Source organism: Neofelis nebulosa, chromosome 11 (assembly GCF_028018385.1).
Source record: "Neofelis nebulosa isolate mNeoNeb1 chromosome 11, mNeoNeb1.pri, whole genome shotgun sequence".
Classification (NCBI taxonomy): domain Eukaryota; kingdom Metazoa; phylum Chordata; class Mammalia; order Carnivora; family Felidae; genus Neofelis; species Neofelis nebulosa.
In genome coordinates, this window is record NC_080792.1 from 62,784,551 (window position 1) to 62,807,410 (window position 22,860).

The 22,860-nt window shown below is 37.8% G+C and overlaps 2 protein-coding genes across 5 annotated transcripts in view; both read left to right on the forward strand.

Annotated features, from left to right (window-relative positions):
• Positions 1-15,527, forward strand: part of SEH1L (SEH1 like nucleoporin) — a 33,672-nt gene extending 18,145 nt beyond the window's left edge. The window contains exons 5-9 of one of the 2 annotated variants that reach the window (XM_058692792.1): positions 4,636-4,734; positions 9,394-9,534; positions 10,507-10,664; positions 11,983-12,133; positions 14,854-15,527. In XM_058692792.1, the coding sequence (XP_058548775.1) occupies positions 4,636-4,734; positions 9,394-9,534; positions 10,507-10,664; positions 11,983-12,133; positions 14,854-15,049 (745 nt within the window). In that variant the 3' untranslated portion in view covers positions 15,050-15,527. Of the gene's footprint in view, positions 1-4,635; positions 4,735-9,393; positions 9,535-10,506; positions 10,665-11,982; positions 12,134-13,204; positions 13,688-14,853 lie in introns of those variants that run through there. The other variant, XM_058692793.1, reaches the window with a different exon arrangement.
• A 4,470-nt stretch (positions 15,528-19,997) lies between these two features.
• CEP192 (centrosomal protein 192) overlaps positions 19,998-22,860 on the forward strand; it is a 133,667-nt gene continuing 130,804 nt past the window's right edge. For 2 of the 3 annotated variants that reach the window (XM_058692794.1, XM_058692795.1), the window contains exons 1-2: positions 20,002-20,323; positions 20,984-21,155. The gene's annotated coding sequence lies outside the window, so the exon portion shown is untranslated. Of the gene's footprint in view, positions 20,324-20,983; positions 21,156-22,860 lie in introns of all 3 variants that reach the window. The other variant, XM_058692796.1, reaches the window with a different exon arrangement.

Genomic DNA, 22,860 nt, shown 5'->3' on the forward strand with positions numbered 1-22,860 from the left:
CAGCTTGTGGTGTTAACTTCTGATGGATGCTCTGTTTTCTTTCTTGAGTCTTCTGGGTTATACTTGGCTGTCACAATTTTCATATCACATGTTGTCTTTAGATTTTTTTTTTTTTATTTTGGTGACTGATACACCTTAAAATATATTTTTTTTCATACGGATGGATGGCAAACTTCTTTGAATTCTGACATACCAGAAAACGTCTTAATTTTACTCCATGGTTAATTGTAGTTTGGCTAGTTTTAGAGTTCTAAGTTCAAAATGTAAGAATTTCGAAGATAGTGTCCTTGAGAATCTTTTTAATTTAAGTGTTAATGAGAAGTCTGAGGTCAGTCTAATGCTGGTTCTTTTGTAGGTAGCCTGTTCTTTCTGGAAGTTTTCAGGATTTTTGTCTTAACTACTTTGAGCTCTGTTGCATGTGTATTCTCCTAGTTTGTGGTTTGTCATTTTGACACTGTGATGACTTTTGACGGTAGGAAGTTCTGAATTTTATTGTATTATTATAAATTTTTGAGGCTTCTTTCTTTTGAGAGAGAGCGTGAATGGGAGAGAGGAGCAGAAGGAGAGAAAGAGAATCTTAATCAGGCTCTGCGCTCAGCATGTAGCCTGATGTAGTGCTTTGTCTCAATGACCATGAGATCATGACTTGAGCCGACATCAGGAGTTGAACATTTAACTGACTGAGCCACCCAGAAGCCCCTAGAGAGTTCTGAGTTTTAATGTAACCACTTGTATCAGTCTTTCCTTTATTGTTCTAGTGCTTTTTGTGTTTTACTTGAGGGATTTGTCACCACCTTAAGGTTTTCAAGTGTATTCTGAATGGATTTTGGTTTTGCTTTTCACATTTAGGTCATTATACCTCCTGGAATTGCATTGTGTGATTTGAGGTAGCAGAATTCTAAAATGTATCCAGGATGTTTCTAGGTATTTTTTTACAGTTTTTATTAGGCAAATTTTCATATCTACCAAAAATGATAATACAATGGGCAGACCCTTCACGTATTCATCACCCAGCTGCAATAACTCAAAGCTAGTCTTTTTTTCATCTGTATATGACTTCCCACTGTCCCTCTTCCCCCAATAAAAAACTGGATTATTTTGAAGTAAACCCAGACATATACTATTAGGTGTTGGTCTTTTTTGATTCATCCTGCTTGCCATTTAGTGCTGCCTTTGAAAATGAAGATTCTTGTCAAATTGGAAATTTCTTATGATTTTTAAAAAATTTCCTACGATTCTGTGATAATTTTCTTATGTTGTCTCTGTTCTGCCTTTACGGAACTCATCTTTGAATATTCTTGGATTTACTCTCTCATTTCTTTAAAATGGTTTGGAGATTTACTACTCTGTCATCAAGATCTCCTGCTAGTTCTCTGGGTATCCAGTCAGTTTTTGTTACATGGATATGATATTTCTTTGAGGGTTGTAATTAAAATTTGTGTTTCTTTCTTGAATTACAGTAGGTCTCCTTATTTGCAATAGTTATGTTCTGTAAAGCTCAGTGAACACTGAATGAACCGAACCGTTGCTCCTGTAACCAGAGCACTGTTGCATGTGTATTCTCCTAGTTTGTGGTTTGTCATTTTGACACTGTGATGACTTTTGACGGTAGGAAGTTCTGCATTTTATTTCATTATAAATAATAATAAATTTAGGGTTCTCAAATGGAACAGGTTCAGCCACTGGCTGCTAGTAAATCCAGAGGCAGAGAAATGAGTGGTGATGGAACAACAGAGTAATTTATATTAGTGAGGCCCATACCGGGAAGACAGTGGACTAGTGTCACAAAGGCTGTCTCCAAAATGCTGAAAATACTTCAGGTTTATATAAAGAAAATATGGGATAAAGGTCATTGGGTATGTTTAGCTGTTCAGTAAAGGTCAGGTTAGTCACTGTGTTGAGGTCATTCACTTTGGTCTTGCTGTAGCAGGGCAGCTGTTACTGCCTAAGGGGATAGTTTTGGTTCTCATTATACGATGCTTTTCAGGCTGGGTCTTTTGCCTGAGTTAAGAGATAAGTTGGAAAAAAAAAAATCAGAAAGTAGACTGAGGTCCAAATGGAGGCAGTTAAGGGGACAAGTGTGTCTTTCACTCCTTTGAGAGATATAGGATTGGTTTCCCAAGAGCCTTTGGTCACATTTTTGTCAAGTGATAAATACTTAACCTTGTTTTATGAGTGTTTGTGTTCAAAGATACCTTTTTAAGCATATGTTGCTGGTTTGTTAACATTGAAGTCCGCCAACAGCATTAAAACTCAGGCCTTGGGGCGCCTGGGTGGCTTGGTCGGTTAAGCGTCCGACTTCGGCTCAGGTCATGATCTCGTGGCCCGTGAGTTCGAGCCCCGCATCGGGCTCTGTGCTGACCGCTCAGAGCCTGGAGCCTGTTTCAGATTCTGTGTCTCCCTCTCTCTCTGCCCCTCCCCTGTTCATGTTCTGTCTCTCTCTGTCTCAAAAATAAATAAACGTTAAAAAAAAAAACTCAGGCCTTAACAAAGCTTATCTAACACAGTATTTTCTCCATGAGGCACATTGTATAGTCTTCTTGCTAAGCATAGAAACTAGACTGCACTTCAGTACTACCCATGGGGGCCATTTTAAGTAGTGAAATCACCAACACAAAGCACAAAAATATGAAAAGCATGGTGGTGAATAGAAGGCAACACTTGTTTTCAGCATGAGAGCTGAAATAAGGAGGCAGAACCTTATCTTGTTCGATCTCAGTATGGACTGCGTGGGTCAAATGACTCAAATTTTTTGCAGAGCTGCTCTAGGCATGTTTATGGGTGACCACGAAAGTCCCAAATATTGAATTTGGGGGGGGGGGTTACAAACAAATTTTAGTAAGTAGGCCAGTTTATAAATAAAGAACCTGCAAATAATGAGAATCAGCTATATCTACTTTCTCAAAGATCCATTTGTATATCTTGGTCTTTATTTTCATGCTTTTTGTTTTCCTTGTGTGTTTCCTTGTGTGTTAGTCTTTGCTTATCTATTTGTAGTTATGAACAAGAGACTATTATGCCTAGTAGAGAAAACAGGTATTGGTATTTTTCTTCTGCTAGGTGCTCTGTTTTCTTAGTAGGTCACTCTCTTACCTAGGGGTTGGCTGAGTTTCATCTTAGGTGGAGTGTGTTGGCAGGATTTCCTTGTAGGGAGTATAGGCCAAGGGAACTGAGGAAAACAGGCTGGGGTACCCCAAATTGCCAAAGTCAGGAGGACTTGACTTTTGGGATGGAGCACCTTAATGTGTTTTGTTCCTTCTGTTCCTCTCCCTGCCAGTTTTGGAGTGCTGGGAGACAGACCCTGGGAGACAGGGTCTCTTTCCTGTTAAGTTTTGATCATCTCACTTATCCTTCCTCAGACTCTCTTTAGCTAGAGCCCAGTTGGCTGCCAGCTAAGGGGTCTTCTGATTGCAGTTCTTTAAATGAATCATTTCATGATTGTCCCCTTACTCATTCCTGTTCTTTGCATGTATTGAGGAGGCTGGAGTTTGTGGAATTTCTTCCTTACTGATACTGATAGAGCTCTTTTCTTGTCCCCCTTGCATGTCTTCTTTCTTTCTGCTTCCTGTCTTCCTGGAATTCCTTTAAATTTCTTGATTTCTGATGGCACATTGATATCTAGGACTATTATGATGGTGTTATTCTTTCATCATTTCCATGGAATCTTAGGAGGGAGGGGAAGGAGATGTAGGTGATCAATCTACTTTTTTTTTAATTGCCACATTCTGTTTTCACCTTTATGAAGTTGGCAGATGACAGTGTCAAGGTCAGATGTTAAACAAGGGGTAATGTTCACAGAGATACTACTTAATTTGGGTGAGGGAGGCAAAGGAAATCAATATTGAGGTAATTAGGTATAGAAATGAAGAAAATAATGTAACCTGGAGTTTATTTCACTAGAGTTCATTATCTTATTACTTCTCTTGCCTTTTTAAAAATGAATCTAGAGAAGAGAATGACATGTGGGTAGCATGCTTTCTTGAGGTGTGGTCTTTTTCTATTTTGTCTCCTTTTATCAGGATTTCTTATTTATTTATTTATTTATTTATTTATTTATTTATTTATTTATTTATTTTTAAGTTTATTTTGAGAGAAAGGGCCCGTGCGGGGCTCTATCCCACAAACCTTGAGGTCATGACTTGAGCCTACTGAGCCATCTAGGAGTCCCCAGGGTTTCTTCTTTTTGTACAAAGCACTTAAAATCTTTTTGTCATGAATTGGTCACTGTAGGGTTGCTTTTTATTCCATAGTGAATGACCAAATCTTTCAGGAAGAAAAATTCTAAGACCTCTTGGCTGTCACCTTTTAAAAAAAATTTTTTTGTTTGTTTTTTTGGCTTTTTTTTTTTTTTTTTTTTTAATCTACTGAATGCTTGAAACCTTTTCTTTTGGGAAAAGAGCTACTTTTTCTGTCAGCAAGAGGGGCAAGAGGATGGTATTATCTGTCCCCACCTTGAGCATTCTCAAGGACACACCCTCCCAAGGTGTGACTGTGTCAGATACATGGTGGGGATCTAGTCACAGTAGTGGCATGCTTACATGTGGGTTGTAGAGCTACTTGATGCCAGATTTTTCTAATTCTTTGAATTATATGTATATTAACTTATGTAAAATAGTTTTTACTCTTCATTTCTAGCTCTCGTGCTCATTCCCCCATGATAGCTGTAGGAAGTGATGACAGTAGTCCAAATGCAATGGCCAAGGTTCAGATTTTTGAATATAATGAAAACACCAGGTTAGTACTATTTGGTCTTAATTATTGTTCTTAATTGCATTTGATTTTTTAAAATGTTATTTCTTTATTCACTGAATTATGCATCATTCATTACATATTTACTAATTTCATAGGCTATGCCAAGTTCTGTGCCAGGCTACCATAATATAAAATTGAATGGTATAGAGGAAAAGGTGACTGATTTCATAATATGTACTATGTTGCAGAGAAACAAAAAGAGTAAAAAATGGTGATGAATTTTATCAACTGGGAGAATCAGGATGTTAAGGGCTTACTACACCTTGGGAGAGGGGGCCAGGAAGGTTCACTCCAGACAAAACTTACAGGATGAGTGAAAAGTAAAGTGTTAAAGAGGGGAAAATATTCCAAATGGAGAAAACTACATGTGATAAGGTACATGAACAAGAGAAAACCAGTATATTTTTATTGTAGTTGAAATGTAATAGGCAAAAGGGAGTGTGTGAGAAATATGCAAGGCTTATATCTGCACGACCTAGTGTTTTGTGTTTAGATTTTATGGGTGATATGAAGCCAATGAAAGAGTTTTAAGTTGGGGAATAATAGGGTTGGATGGTAGTTAAACTCTTCCATAGGTGTGAAAAGTATTTTAGAGGGCAACATGAGTGGATTCAGTGATTGGGTGCTGTTATAACAGTCTAGGTGGGAGATTATAGTGGCTTTGGCATAGAGTAGTGACAAATGGGGATGGAGAGAAGTGGACAGTGAGAATAATTTAAGAAATGGTATCAATAGGGGCGCCTGGGTGGCGCAGTCGGTTAAGCGTCCGACTTCAGCCAGGTCACGATCTCGCGGTCCGTGAGTTCGAGCCCCGCGTCAGGCTCTGGGCTGATGGCTCGGAGCCTGGAGCCTGTTTCCGATTCTGTGTCTCCCTCTCTCTCTGCCCCTCCCCCGTTCATGCTCTGTCTCTCTCTGTCCCAAAAATAAATTAAAAACGTTGAAAAAAAAATTTAAAAAAAAAAAAAAAAAAAAAAAAAGAAATGGTATCAATAGAATCTGATGACTAGATTTAGAAGGTGAAGAAAAGGGGATCTGTTGAGATGATTTTCAAGGTTCTGGCTTAATAATTCAATGGGTGGTATGTAATTTTTTAAAATAAGGACATCTGGAAACAGGACACATTTGGGTAGAGTATAGCAGCATGTGAAGTAAAGTCTATTTTGGGTCATGTTGAGATACCTGCAGTACTTCTGAGAGCTGTAAGCTGTGTGTCAGAGGTGTTCTCAGATCTTGTAGGAGAAAAGAGCACCCATCAGTTGATCAGGTAGGCTTCACATGTGCTAGGTAACAAGCACATGGGTCTAGGAGTCAGATACTGGGTAGGGCCAGAAGTGGAAGAGAAGAAAGAACTACAGTTGTCCCCCTTATCCATAGGGGATACATTCTAAGACCCCTAGCAGCTGCCTAAAATCTCTAATAGTACCAAATTCTGTGTCATCTGTGTTTTTTTTCTATACATACATACTTACGATAAAGTTTATAAGTTAGAGTATTAGATTAACAATAGCTAATGATAAAATAGAAGAATTATAACAATACACTGTAATAAAAGTTATGTGATTGCAGCCTCTCTTTTAAAATATCTTTTTGTGCTGTATTCACTTCCTGTGACCATGAGAGACGATAAAATGCGTATGTGATGAGATGAGATAAAATGCCTATGTGAGTGATGTAGGCATGCTGACCTTCTGACGGTAAATCAGGGGCATCATCTTCTGGATGTAAATTTGATTGTGGGTAACAAACCGTGGAAAGCGAGACTGTGGCTAGTAGGGGGACCAGTATATTTTAATTCCTGTGGGCTCTGCATTTCAGAATGTTACTAGGAGTTTTGAGGGGTTCTTACTCCAGCCCTCTACTTCCCAGATTCTTGATTTCTTCAGAGAGACTGTTTACAACAGTGCTGTCCAGTAGAACTTGCTGCACTGATGCAAATGCCCCGTACTTGTGCTAGCTAATGCAGTGGCCACCAGCCACATGCCACTGTTGAAGCTTGAATGTGGCTACTATAGCTGAAGAACTGCATTTGTTCATTTTTATTAATTTAAATTTAAATAGGCACATGTGGCTAGTGACTGGAGTATTGGCCAGCACAGTTCTAGAATATAGGAACCTTCCTTTAGAACTTTTTGAGGCTTTATAGCCTTGTAAGCTATTAAAGCTATGAACCACATCACTAGCACTTGTTAAAGAGGCTTTATGAAGAGTTAATACTGTTAAAGTGATTTCTTTCAACCTTAGCTGAACAGAATGAATTTGGAGGCATAAATCTAAAACTTTGAATGTGGGACCATTTCTAAAACGTAGGAGAATGAAACTACTTCATAAATAATATTTGAGTAAAGGGATAAATAACTTGCAAGTTAATTCTGAAAGAATATACAGGGCAGATAGAAAGTACCTAAAACTTAAAAGAATTCAGTGATAAAGATAATCCAAAGTTGTGTATAAGTCTCTTAGCAGAATAAATCTAGATTAGGGGCTGGATTCCCTGTATTTGCCCTGTAACAAGGAGCCTGGCAGTGGAACAGTTCCGGGGTTAACAGTGAATGGCTCACTTGGTGCAGTGATGACATCAGAGTTTTTGGTATTTTCCTTAGTCATCCTTAGTGTGTTGGTGACAGCTCCCTCTTAGGATCACAAGAGCATTTCCAGGTTTCACATGCAGATACAAAGAAGGGCATTGGCTTTTATGTATCTTTTTGTATGAGGGAGAGAAGAAAAAGTTTTCTCGAAGTACCTTAGCAAGCTTTTTCATTGGGTCCCACTGACCAGAATTGGGTCGCTCACTGTGCTTTAGCTGCAAGGGAGTAGACAGCAAGTGCCAGGCATTTTCTGCATCTAGAATGGCCAGGAAGTGGCATTGGGAAGGTAACTGTGTCTGTGTGTGAGTGTATGTGGGATTGATTTAGGAAGTTACCAGACCTTTTAAGATCAGCCATTTTGGGGATGGTCCTTGTCTGTTTCTTTGAAGTAAGAGTTGTTCAAAGGTTTTTATACAGATTGAACATGTTACGTAGAGGCTATGTGATAGTGGAGTATGTAGCATCCAATTATGAATACCTAACTGAGCTTTCTATAAGTGATAGTAGTAGTAATAGTAATAGTAGTAACAAATAGAAAACATTTGTCGAATTTACCAGTATTGGATATATTTATTTCTATTGGTGAATGAAAATATTAAGACAGACCTAGTCTAGATAATAGTACAAGTGCCTATATTTATACAGGTTATATGGAATTTTCACATACATTATAAAATTTGAATTCTAACAATCACCTTATGAGGAGGGTAGGTAGCTTTTATATTATCACCATTTTACGAATGAAGAAACAGATCAACAAAGTAAAATGACTTGTCTAGGATCCAACACAGGAGTTATGACCAGACAGTAGAAGCAGCAAGGGTGTGGATTAGATTACTCAGGATGATCATGTAGGGGAAGACGAGGTCAAGGAGCCTTGAGGCATGTGCTAGCTTGGAGACATTTGGGGAAAATGTTGGCATGAAAAGAAGGCCAAGCATAGATTTGTTGGGAACACCAGTATATTAGAGGAGGGTAATGAAAAGGTAAGAGGTACCTCTCTCTAACTCCCTCTGTTACATACAGGGTTCTGTGCTTCATTTCTGTCCCTGATATTGAACTTACAATGGAGAAAAACAATAGAAAATTCTTATCTGTTGTCTCCTTCATTATCTTCTCTGTTTGCACATGTAGAAATAGAATTGTAAGGATGAAACAGATTTCAGTATAGTGCCCTTTATTACCATTAGAAGAACTCAGTTCCTCCTGTTATCAAATTCATTTTCCAATTTATACTCAAATACTTAGGAAATTCAATTACCCTTTTCTTGAAAATAGATATTAATGGCTAATAAATCAGCATCTCATTCTTTTTTTTTTTTAAATTTATTTATTTTGAGAGAGAGAGAACGTGGGCAAGCAGGGGAGGGGCAGAGAGAGAGGAGAAATAATCCTAAGTAGGCTCCTCATTATCAGTGCAGAGCCCAATGTGGGGCTCAGTCTCACGAACTGCGAGATCATGACCTGAGCTGAGATTAAGAGTCAGCAACTTAACTGACTGAGCCACCCAGGTGCCCCAGCATCTCATTCTAATTAAAGTTTTGTTAAACTGTTCTAAGCTAAACTTACAAAATCAAAGAACAAAACCTGGGGGCTTTATATTAATTTTTCAGGGCTGCCATAACAAATCAAACAAAACAATTTATTCTCACAGTTCTGGAGGCCAGAAATCTAAAGTCAAGGTGTGGTCAGCACCATGCTGCTTCCACAATTCTTCCTTGTTTCTTAAGGCTTCTAGTGGCTTCAGGAGGTCCTTGGTGTCTGGCTGCATAATTCCAATCTCTCCCTGTTTTCACATGGCTTTCTTCTCTGTATCTCCTTTTCTGTCTTTTATAAGGATGGTCCAGGATGATCTTGTCCTGAGAGCCTTAGTTGTATACACAAAGACCCTTTTTCTAAATTAGGTCACATTCAGTTTCTGGGGGTTAGGCCTTGGTCATACTATATATATATACTGCAGAGGTAAACACTGTTTCATTGTGAACAATGTAAAAAACATGTGGATTTTTAAAAATTTTAATTTCTGAAAATTTTAACATAAATTTTTTTTTATTAGGAAATATGCAAAAGCTGAAACCCTCATGACAGTCACAGATCCTGTCCATGATATTGCCTTTGCTCCAAACTTGGGAAGGTCTTTCCACATTCTAGCCATAGCAACCAAAGATGTGAGAATTTTTACATTAAAGCCTGTGAGGTGAGGTTTTGAAGCAATTACTGATTTAAAAATGGTCTTAACTCATGATTATTTTCATTTGTGGAAGAGAATGAAGAGGCAACTGTGATCTGAAGAATGGATTCTTTAATGAACATTTTATCTATAAATATATGAGTTTTGGGGATGGGGAATTGAATAAAGATAGGAGATTTATGTTTTCTTTTTTTTTTTTTTTTTTTTTTTTTTTTAATTTTTTATTTTTGGGACAGAGAGAGACAGAGCATGAACGGGGGAGGGGCAGAGAGAGAGGGAGACACAGAATCGGAAACAGGCTCCAGGCTCCGAGCCATCAGCCCAGAGCCTGACGCGGGGCTCGAACTCACGGACCACGAGATCGTGACCTGGCTGAAGTCGGACGCTTAACCGACTGCGCCACCCAGGCGCCCCGGAGATTTATGTTTTCTTAATTGCATTTTATTTAGGCTACTACGATGAATTGGATCCTCTGAATATAATTGGTACTGTGTAAATGTTTGAACAAATGCGAGGTGTCAGGTAACTTAGGGACAATTAATTAGCTCAGAAATTCTTGTGAATAATGTATTCAGGCTTTAATTTTGGAATTGTGAATTTCAGTTCCTTTTTTTCTTCCTTCTCCCCTTCTATTCTTCCCTTCCTACTGCTTTCCTTTTAAAATTAATTGTTATGTATTTTATTCCTCAACTGTGTTTGGGTGAATAAAGCCTCTTTTGTTGTTCCTTTCTTCCATGAAATAATCACTGAATAATTTTTATGTGGTAGGATCATGCCAGGTGCTGGAGAATCAAATGAAAGTGACATGGCCCAGCTCTCAATGAGTTAAGGTGGGGGAGTATGGGAGGGAACGTGGTAGTTTTAGATATGAACATAATTATAAAATAATATGGTAAGTGTATGTATTTTTTTTTTATTTAGAACCATGTGTGTAAAATCTTTTCTCAGCATTTCTCAGGAAAATCTTTTTATTAATAGGAAAGAACTTACCTCCTCTGGTGGACCAACAAAATTTGAAATCCATATAGTGGCTCAGTTTGATAATCATAATTCCCAGGTCTGGCGAGTGAGTTGGAATATAACAGGAACAGTGTTAGCATCTTCAGGAGATGATGGCTGTGTAAGATTATGGAAAGGTAAGGTTTTAATGAAAGGATTGTTGCTCTATGTTTCTACTTAAGAATTTTCATTTAGAAATGTAAACTCGGAAATATTTTGGAAAAAATGATCTTTCTACAGTTATTTTCAAATTAATGTCTTATATTTGTGTTATTTTGAACCTCCATCAGTTTACCTAGTTCATGGAAGTTAATGACACTTGAATTGTGTTTTAAGTTTCCATGTGGATCTCCTTTTAAAACTAAAAGTAATTGTAACAGAATATGCAGTATCTCCAAAAGGTACCGTTTGCTATGTGTGTAACTTGTGTGACTGCTCTACAAACACAGGATAGAGGTATAGACATCTCTTATTAAATAATTGCTCTAGCTAACCAGCCCTTAATAGGAGAAAATCCAGTATCATCTCCACCTCTTCTCTGCAACTCTCGAAAGTTGAAGAATCTTCTGGCCACTGATTCTGAAAGTTTCTTGTAAATGGCATGCTGAGTGAGAATTCGGTCTAGTAACTCGATGCTAGCTGTGGTTGCTGTAGCATGGTCTACATTTTTCCAATGGACGTTTATCTACTGGGTGGAGGTGTCCTTGGTCCTTGTCCCACTCTAGTCAGTGGCATCCCATATAACCTATAGCTTAGCTCATGTACCCTGAATAGTTACTGTTTCTCAAAATGCAATTTGGCTGAGTCTCCCATGGTCAGTTTTAGGCTGTGGCAGAACCGGCCCAGACCTCCCTTTCCTCAGTATCATTTGCTGTCAAGGGCTTTGCTTCTCTTTCTTGCCCCTGGTCTTTAGTCAGGACCATCCAGCTTCACTCCAGCAGGCTCCCTAACTTGGGTTTCCTGGGCTAAGGGTCTCCAGTGACCTATTTTGTATTAGAAGAATTAGGCCATGTTGGGTTAGCTACTCAAACCCCAAACGGGTCCGTCTCTGAGGACATTAAGTACCCACATGACTTACACTTGCATAACCAAGAAGACAGCTCTATAACCCTACATATACAAGTAATCGAAATTCATTATCATGAAATGAAAAATTTATTTTGATATTAAAGTTAATGTGGTAGCTTAGAGAATTATCTCTGTTAATATTTGTCTTGTAAGGAAAGGAAATGGTAGAAACTTTGTTTTTTAAATTAGTAATTTTTCTAAAACTTTAAAAAATAATTGGTAAAATTGAGATACGTATTTCATTTAAAAGATGTCTTTAACATTTATCTTGAGAGATATGTAGTCCTCTTTTGTTTTTTTCATTGTAGTTTAAGAATTTGAACACAGATTTGTGTCCTTGAACAAAGCTATTAGCCATGTTAATGTATTTGACCATTTTCCTTTCAGCTAATTATATGGACAATTGGAAGTGTACTGGTATTTTGAAAGGTAATGGGAGCCCTGTCACTGGGAATTCTCAGCAGGGAAACTCAAATCCTTCCCTAGGTTCAAATATCCCAAATCTTCAAAATTCATTAAATGGATCTTCTTCTGGCAGGTAGGCTGTTTTTGTGGGAAAACTAGAAATTATCTCCTTTTTAAAATCATTCTGATAGCCAGACTAAAGGTGTGTAATTTCATGGATTTTTAAGATTGAATAAAGAAATTCATACACAATTATAATACTAGAAAAAATTCACTTTGTTAGCTCTGTATTTAGCTTACATAGTCATAATATTTATTAGGTAGATTGTTAAGCCATTAAACAAACTAAATTATATTCTGAAATTTAGTGGTCCGTCAGAAATGTTTATAACTTAAAGATTTTACTTTGCTTCTCAAGTAAGATGAAGAGCAAATCTGGGATAATGCTGAGGATTTTAGTCCTAGATGAGCATTAGTATGTTAGTGGTAGTGTAGCCTTTGAATTAGGTCAAGCTGAAATTTTCAATAAAATACATTAAGCCTTTGTAGATGAGAGTGAGTTAAATGTGTTTTGTGGGTGTTGGGTGTGTGTGTGGGTGTGTTTAAACCTTTAATGGAGATTGTAAGAGAAAATGGTAAATTGTGATTTCTTGATTTTTAGAATTTTTAATATATTTTAGATTCTTGTTTATCTTGACAAACAATGTGATCTGAAGAGTCATCCTTTGTTTTCATATTCAGATTTCAAATATGTGAATTTTTAAGATCAGCTTATTTTAATATGCCTTTGTGAATAATTTGGAATACGATTCAGGAAACTTCAAAGCATGGTCCTTATTAACAAACTGTCCTGTGGTTATTCTGTTGTCATCTTAGAATTCTATTTAAAATTTCTTCAACTATTTTTATAATGTTAAATTTCTATTTAAAAAGTCCTGTTCGATTTTGAGATTTAAGTATTTGCATGTAAACAATTTCAGGTTACCACAGAAGAGATCAGATTATAAAAATGATTTCATGAAACAAAGGATACTACTGTTAATTTAAAAAAAAAAAATCTGATTTTTGGTTGCTGCCTGTACTGTGTATATTCTTTTGTAAAGAGCTTTGAAGTTTTGATCTGTATTCTTATTGTGCCAATAACCGTGTGTGTTAGATCTGTGATGCATTTTCCCTTCTCCATTTGTATTATGTCCTTTAACAGAAAGCACAGCTGAGTACCAGCTAACTGGAGTAACTTTGCTGTTTTGCTGCTTGTTGCATGCACACAGGAATGGAAAGCGAGCTCCTTTTCCCCTTCCCCAGCGCCGTTTGACCTCTCCCAAGATACACCAGCAGCCTGCTTACTACTAAACGCAATCCAAAAGGCCTTTAAAAATACCGTGTATATCATTTTTTTTTGTACTAGCCAGTTTATTGACACTATTTGAAACTTTTGAAATATAAATGGAGAGGCTTTTTGTTGAGACATTGTCACCAAAACAATTTTTTGAAATGTTCCCGAAACTAACATGGGTTTAAAATTAAAAGGATTGTTACTATCCTTGTAAGTAGTTGGGAGGAGGGAAAATACCACTTTATTCCATTTGGAGAATATAGGCTTATTTCTTTTGTTTTCTAAAACAGCGAAAATGATGAATTTTTATAATTTTAATTTGAAGATTGAATAAATATTTTTCATAAAGATTGTTTTGAGTGCTAATCTGTTTATTACCTTTTGTAGAATTGGCTTATACGTGATATTATTTAATACAACTCTGTCATTTCTTTGTAATATTTAAAAAATATTAGTAAAGGAGTGAGAGAAGTAGTAGTGAAATGAAAGTAATTTGACTGTACAGTTTGTGGCCAAATTAAACATACGGTATTGCTTCATTTATAATATGGTAGTAAAATGAAAACATCTTTGTAAGTTTTCAATTCATATTCACTAAAGAGCTAAATGTTTCTAATATGTGCTTGTATATTTTTTATGGTGTAATTCCATGGCTTAAGTTTTCCTTCAAGTCAAAATTTGGAAACATACTATAAGAGGAGCAGTTAAAAATTTGCTGAAATTGTGCATGCACATTAACCTCCACATTCCAAGCCTCAGGATTTTAATTTAGTTGGCTGCTTCATTTAGTTCATATTCTTTAGAACTTTGACCTTGATGATAAAGCTATAAGTCTTTGTTTGCTAATGTGCTAAGTATTACGGGTAAGTTATAAAATGGCAGAAGAATAACAAGAGGACATATTCTTTGAGCTCTTTTACTTATCAAAATTTTGTACTATTTAAAGTTTTTGCAGAAAAGCAGCTAAGTGTTTTCAAAGATTGTATTTCTTCAGAAGTATATTGCAATAGCTGGCCATACTTTGTGAAAGTATATTTGGATTGGTTCTCAGTGTCCTGTATGCACTACAAAACATGTGCCTGCTGCTACTACAAACGAAGCATTGCTTAAAATAAAAAGCTTATTAGATTTGTAAATTTCCAGGATCGCATCAAATATGTTTCTGAAAGATTAGAAAATGTTTTAAATTATAAAATGTCTTTTTTTGTAACATTCATACTGATAATTTTTTTTAACATTTTAAGTTTAACAGATTGTATTTCTTTCTTTCAAGTTTCTATACTTGCTTAAGCAAGCTTGATTTGAGTAAGGGTCTTGATTTTTGCGATTATGTTCTGTTAGTTTTGGCATGAATATACTAAAGCTTTTTTTTTCCAGCATGTGTTTTCTCCTCTTTGGTTCTCTTTGTATTTACTACTTTTCTCTTTTTCTTCTGTTTTTTTTTCTTTTCTTTTTTTTTTTTTTTTCTGTTGTTTTTGTTTTGTTTTGGTGTTTTGTTCCTGTCTTCATTGTTTCAGGTATTTCTTTCCCCCTCTGGATTCCCCACGGGCTGGATCGAGATGGTCCAGTTATGCCCAGCTCCTTCCTCCTCCTCCTCCTCCTCTGGTAGAGCACTCTTGCGATGCTGACACTGCCAACCTCCAGTATCCTCACCCTCGCAGACGATCTCTCTCTCGGCCTCTTAATCCCTTACCTGAGAATGAAGGGGTTTAAAACACTGATTTAACACTTAAAGGCCTTATTCAAGTGCTTGTAAATGCTTTCATTCCTGGCTGCTTTTTGTTTTTCTTCATTTTCTTTCAGAAGATTTTTCTAAGTTAGGGTCCGTCTTGCATGTATTACAACCAGAACACAGTGTTTGGAACCTAAATGTGTTTGTGCTTCTGCATCAAAGGAACATTTGCCTCATTGGTTGATAACCTTTGATGAAATGCGATAAGTACAAGTAATGTGAACTATGAGATTTACAGTAGCTGATTTCACTTTCAAAGTGCCTATTCGTTTTATCTTGAACTGTTACGGTGTTAATTTTCTTATGGTTTGTCATTCTGGTTAATGTGAAAGCATATCATAGAGTTCACTTTGCCTTTGAGACATATTAAGAAATGTTTTAAAATTTACAGGCTAATGTTGGATCTGACTAGTTTGTAAAATAAATCATTCCTGTGTATAAAGCAGCAAAACATAATAATGGACTCTGGTTTTTTTTTTTTTTTTTTTTGAAAGGAAATTGCCTTTTACTACTTGGAATTACTGTTTAAAGCTTTTGTAATTATTCTCCAAGTAGATTATTTAATAAAATATATTTTAAAAGATATGAATCTGTTGCCTTGTGAAAACAGAATGAACAGCTGGCTCTTGAACAATATGGGTTTGAACTGCACTCATCCACTTATACATAGATTTTTTTCAGTAAATGCAGCATGGTACTATAAATGTAGTTTCTCTTCCTTATGATTTTCTTAATAGCATTTTTTTTCTCTAGCTTACTTTACATGTATAACATACAAAATAGGTGGTAATTGACTGCTTATGTTACTGGTAAAGCTTCTAGTCAACAGTAGGCTATTAAGTAGTCCAAGGTTAGAGTCAGATTTTTGACTGTGGGCACATTGGCACCATCTAACCCCTGAGTTGTTTAAGGGTCAACTATATTCTATTTGTTAGATGGTAAAGCTTATATCTCCTTATACAATGTTGAAAAAAAAATCCAAACAATCAAAAAATTGGAGGTAAGCATGACATTTATTTAAAAAGGTAGGAAGTTAGTATGTAGACTAACACCTACAACTGACGGATGTTGACTTCCAATCTAATTGCACATTATTTTATTTTATTTTTTTTATTATTATTTTTTCAATATATGAAATTTATTGTCAAATTGGTTTCCATACAACACCCAGTGCTCATCCCAAAAGGTGCCCTCCTCAATAGCCATCACCCACCCTCCCCTCCCACCCCCCATCAACCCTCAGTTCTCCGTTTTTAAGAGTCTCTTATGCTTTGGCTCTCTCCCACTCTAACCTCTTTTTTTTTTTTTTCCTTCCCCTCCCCCATGGGTTTCTGTTAAGTTTCTCAGGATCCACATAAGAGTGAAAACATATGGTATCTGTCTTTCTCTGTATGGCTTATTTCACCTAGCATCACACACTCCAGTTCCATCCACATTGCTACATAGGGCCATATTTCGTTCTTTCTCATCACCATGTAGTACTCCATTGTGTATATAAACGACAATTTCTTTATCGATTCATCAGTTGATGGACATTTAGGCTCTTTCCATAATTTGGCTATTGTTGAGAGTGCTGCTATAAACATTGGGGTACAAGTGCCCCTATGCATCAGTACTCCTGTATCCCTTGGGTAAATTCCTAGCAGTGCTATTGCTGGGTCATAGGGTAGGTCTATTTTTAATTTTCTGAGGAATCTCCACACTGTTTTCCAGAGTGGCTGCACCAATTTGCATTCCCACCAACAGTGCAAGAGGGTTCCCATTTCTCCACATCCTCTCCAGCATCTATAGTCTCCCGATTTGTTCATTTTGGCCACTCTGACTGGCGTGAGGTGATATCTGAGTGTGGTTTTGATTTGTATTTCCCCGATAAGGAGCGACGTTGAGCATCTTTTCATGTGCCTGTTGGCCATCCGGATGTCTTCTTTAGAGAAGTGTCTATTCATGTTTTCTGCCCATTTGTTCACTGGGTTATTTGTTATTCGGGTGTGGAGTTTGATGAGCTCTTTATAGATTTTGGATACTAGCCCTTTGTCCGATATGTCATTTGCAAATATCTTTTCCCATTCTGTTGGTTGCCTTTTAATTTTGTTGGTTGTTTCCTTTGTTGTAATTGCACCTTATTTTAATGCTTTTAAAATTTGAAATCAGAAAGTACTTGACAATAATTATGGTAAAATGATTAAAACTATAGAACTAGTAATGTTTCTTTTGTTCAGTTTTCTCAAGAATTACCAAGTATTTAAGTCTCTTTAGGACTTGAGAAGGATGTAATTTGAAAAGTATTTCATATGTGTCTCAATCACATATATAATTGTTAAAATCGTATAATTTATAACCTAATTTTCAAAGGCATCTTTCCTATAAGTAGCCTCATACATTTGATGCTTCTTAACCTGCAAAGGATAAAGAACTGATAAGATTAATTTTAACTTAAGGAACATTTGAACTTCCTTGTGACTAATCATTAAAATCTTTTGTCTGTCAAGTTAGCATTTTAGCATTCCAACGTATGAAGAAAAGTCTTTTCCAAATCTCAGAGGTCTTCTGTTAAAGGACTTGTTTTAGACTTGTTGGCTTGTTTAGGTTCAAAGCAAGGGGTCTCACTTAAGACTGAATCTAGCTCAGAATTAATAATCGACACCTTTGAGATTTTAATCATTGTAGAGGTGCTTAGGGTTAGAATGGGATAATGAAGTGAGATTATCCAATTTAGTGAATATTGAACATCTGTGTGCAAGATACTGTGCCATAAAACACTGGGGTATGTAAAAAATAGAGAAGGTATTTACAGAATTTACAGAAGGTAGTGAGGATTCAGTTTCATTATAAATGTTGAAACACAAAGTGATTTATTTGAGCTGGCCAGGTTTGGAAGCAATGTGGGATTTCAACAGATGGGGTAGTTGAAGCAGAGGAGGGTTGGATTTCCAAGGTGATGGCCCAGAGATGAAAGATGACAGGGCTGTGTTCGGGCAACAGGATATTAGTCTGATGTAAGGTTTATTTGGAGGAGCTGGTGGGAGATTAATCTAGAATCAAACTTTGTGGTAACATTGTAGGTGGCTTCAGATATCCGTGGCTGAGGTTTGCCACTTAAAGCAGTTGGTAAAGGGGATCTATGGGAGATGACTGCCTTTTCTTAACTGGGTAGATATCACGTCTCATTCCCTGGGAGGCATTCATCTCTAGCCCGGGACTTCTGCAAGCTCTACCCAATGTCTAAGAAGATTTGAAATTTACTGGGAGTTTTATGCCTCCTTTTCAGTTGGCAAGTAAGTTTGGCTAACACTAATGTTTTTTGAGTGCTTCCATGTGCCAGTGCTCTTCTAGATACTTTATGTGAATTTATTAATCCTTAGAACAAACCTCTGAGGGAAGTGCTCTAATTATCCCCATTTTACAGGTGAAGAAATAGGCAGATTAGAGCTATTTGCCCAAGGCTGCACAGCTAGGAAGTGAGAGCTAGGATTGAGATTTAGGTTATCTGGCATAAGTCTGTGTTCTCTCTCTTGCTTGCAGATACTTTGGATTATAGATCCTTGTCACTAGAGTCCCACTAGGTTGCTGGGTGTTGGGAGAGCTTGATCGCTTGATTTTTATGGAGGAAAAGGACATTTATGGAGTTGGGTACAAGGGGTGTAGGGTAAATGAATAGACATACATTCTAGCAGTTCACCTCCAGTTATGTGATCATGGTGTAGACAGTTCAGCTACTTTGTGAAACAAGGATGGCTCATTACACACTCAAGTAGCATCCTTTCAGCTCTAAAGCTAATAGGTTTATTTTTCAGGATTCAGAAAATTTCCTCCACTTATCTTTGTTCATTGAGTGTGGACAAGGGTAGAATAGGGGTAGTAATTACAGTTTGCAAATGCCAAGGCTTGAAGGTTTCAAGAAAAATGCCAGGAGAATTGCAGAGACATCAATTGAGTTTGACAGGAGGCTAGTTCTGATAAAATAAGTATGGGATAAATGACATTAAGGTGTGAAAGTGGAGGCAGTTTAAAGGTGGGAGAGACAGAATGGTCTTAAGGTGATAAAACAATCCAGCAACAGGTGAGTTGGTTTTGGTTTTGGGTGGAGAGGGGCAGATTTCTAAAGGTAGAAAAGAACCAGTAGAGAAGGTATACGGGAATGTTAGTTGAGCAGTATTTTAAAGGACGTAGAAAAGTAAAGTGAGCAAAGAAACATGTCATTCCCCAACAGGCTAAAATTAGGAGTAAGGATTGTTAAACTCAATTTTGTGTTTTTCATTCTCTACTCCCAAGTGTGCCGGTGCATCTTAAACATTCAGTAACTGTTGCATGAATGAAGTTAAAGAGTTAGCTTTGGAAAAGCAGGACTCTTTCTCAGACTATGGAAGAAATTTTGAGGTAAAGGAAAGTGAAAGGCATGAAATCGAATCATCTCTATGGGTTCAGTAAAGTAGTAAAGCATTGGGCTAAGCAGAAGTCAGTGTGGCCCTAAGGAGAACAGGAACACGTGGGAATTAGGGAGGAATTTTATCTCCCCTCTTTCCACCCCGGACCATCCTTACTCCGTCACAAAGAGGCGATTAGATGTAGCGAACTATCGTGAAGCTTGGATCCTGAGATCCATTTCGTAATGAAGCTTTATTGCAGTGTATAACATAAGGCAAATCACGACACATTTCAGCGTCTGCCAAGCAGTGATAGAAAAGATCTGCATCTGATCTTGTAAAGACCAAAAGTGACAACAGTACTGAACTCAAGATAGTATTAGCTAATTTGTTCACCAGAATTACTGCTTTGAGTGTAAGGTGATGGTGTTTTGGGGTCCCAGACTCCATACGGTAAGCTTTTTTTTCCCTCCAAGTTGGCCAAGACTTGTGTTTTTCATTCTCTACTCTCTACTCGCGTTGCTTTCGCTTCAGCTATAGCGGGAAGGACTTTCGCGGGGCGGTGAGCCTTTCGCGACACTCCACTCCTCCGGACTTGCGGCGCGCGGCATCCTCGCTTCAAATTCAGGGACTAGTTGTACTCGCCCAATCACCGGCCTCTTGCTCGCCCCGTCCCTTCTCGCCGTCCAATCCAAGGCCGGCTCTGAGTCCCCGCCCCGTGGCTCGTGCCGCGAACGGACGTAAACCTGAGGGCGCGCTGTACGGCCAGTCCGGGCGGCCTCGGGTGCGGGGGGGATATGCGCAGGCGCATTTGCAGTGCCACCGGGACGTCCCCTCCCTCTGGACCTTTCTAGCCAACTCTCGGCTCCCGACCCTGGAGTCGCGGGCTTGGTGAGGAGGGGTCCACTGTGTCTTGACTGTGGTTTGGCAGGGGGCAGGTGAATCCACCTTCGGCAGGCATTTTGGTTGCCGAACTGATAGGGCAGTGTCGGTTGGGCCGGGGTAGGGCGCGGGGCTCAGGCTCCGGGCCCGGGACTACGGGGCGCTGGCTGGAGCCCGGCGGTCATGTTCCGTCGGCCCCTTTGCATTCAGCCCCGCCGCCACGCCGAATTCTGCTCAGTGAGTTTAATTGGGCGCCTCCGAGAGATTTGCCTTGAAAGAAACGGGTTTTGATTTTGGGGATCACATCTTTGTGTTCCCCACCTTCCACATGGTGACTTCCAGGGACCAATGCGCTTTGCTCTGGAGTTTCTTGTTGGAAAGTGCCCTTGACTGGAGGTGTTTGCTTCGTGTGTGTCGTGACCGGCGACTCTGTTTCTCCTTTTCATCCAAGACTGACCCACGAAGTAATGTTGTTAAGTAAATGTAGAGGTGTCCGCCAGTGTCACCCGATTTTTCACATTTTGTTTTGGTTTCTGCTAGGCCGCGTTCACATTTACTCCCAGTACCTTTCCTACATTCCTTGATCTGATTTCTGTATGAAGGAAAAAAAAAAACATGAAAGGAGACAGTGTTTAATATCCCTATACTTTTGATGTCTCTTAATTTCAGAGTCTGTTTAGTAAAACATGAGGTCCTTTTCAAGGCAGTCGTTTGGAGGACAGCTGTTTTTATGAAAGTATCTCCGTTTGCTGTTACCATTTTGAGGTCATTCGACTGGAGTTTTTACTGTTCCAAAAATCAACTTTTTCACCGAATTTCAGTTTTGTGATCAAAGTTTACGGTAAGCTTTGAAAAGTAATATATTAAATGCATACCTGATTACAGATTGTTTCTTAGAACACCAAGAAAAAATGATGAATGTTAGGGAAGCTTGACAGCATATGGTTTTGAATGTTTAAATTATACGTGTAGACTTCCAATTAATGATTTACGTAAATGAATTTTTATGTACCCAGAAATGTAATTAAAGCCATTAAATATTAGTAAACTGAAATGTGAAACTCAAATGTGAAATTCCTGCTTTAAGGAAATAGCAAGAGAAATCCCAAAGATAGCTACATAGTTAAGATATAGTAAAAGGAAAGGTAATGTTATGTTGTGTTCACTTTTAGGTGATGGAAGAGGGGTGGGTAATGCAATATAGAGGGAATTTAGGGAATTTTTCCTTCTGGGAAAATTTAGGCGTGTAGTATATCCATGGATGGTTTAGAACAGGTGTAATCCTTTCTGGAAACGAGAGACTAGATATTAGATTACATCTCAAGGAATCTTCCCCTGGCTTGTATTACCACTGCTCCCATAGCAAAGCTGTATCCCAGCACTTAACACTGTCATAATTAATAGGGATCATAGTTGATCATAATTGATAGGAACTGTCAGCTCCCTGAGGGGAGCAGCTTCATTTTTGCATTCCCAGTGATAAGTAGAGGGTGTTTCATTGTTTGCATTTGATAATGATTGTTGCATGAATGATCTTTGCTTAGTATCTGAATTTTGTTGGATTTGACTCTAAATAAGGATAAATCCTCAAAGAATTTGGTATATATTTTAATGTGGTTTACATATGTGTAAATGAATGAATAACAGTGATTACAAGGTTGGATGTGGGAAGGCTACTTGGAAGTCTTGTGCAATAGTTTAGATTAAAAGATGATAGGTGGCAGATGTTGGGAATATAGAAGTGGATCTTAGCTCCAGAGATCTATTTGGAGTTAGAAATCTATTTGGAGTTAGAAGCATTGGAGTTTTATAACTAATTGAGAGAACAAGAATAGGGATAATATAGGTAAAATTAAAGATAATAGGAAGAGTGGGTGGAGGAAAGGTAATGAGTTTGGTTTTATATTTGTTAACTTTGCAGCACTTAAGAGCCAGTTAGGGGTAAAGTAGATGTCAAAGAGCTATTTGGAAATAGGAGTTTAGAGCTCAGGATAGAGACGTCTGGGCTGAAGGTGATTTCAAAATGAGGAAGATGGCATTAGTGCAGAGGAAAAGATTACTCTGGGGCAGACTTGCCTGGCTGTGAATCCTCTGATCCTACTTGTGCTTTGTGGCCTGGAAAATTCTCATAATTCCCTTTCTTGGCTTCAGTTTTTTCAGTAGTAGGAATAATGACTATGTTGCAGATTTGATGCAGGGATTAGAGAAATGTATATAAAGTAGTTGGTGCATTATCTGGTAATAGAGTAGACACTGTATGTCAGCTAGATAGCTAGGGGGTATAGATTATTTCTTTCAACTCATTTTTTGTTCCAGTTCATATTCCTAACTCTGTATAAGTTACTGAGTATATATGGGTGAATGAGATTGACGTGTCCCTAAGAAACTGATATCCTAAAATCAAAGATGTTATCAGTCATTCATTCATAAATATGTGCTAGGCATTATTATAGGTGTTAGGTAAGAGTGATGGACAGATAGGCAAGGTTCATGCTCTCAGGGAAAAATATTTTTAGTGGGGGAAGAAAAATACAAAAATAGTGATG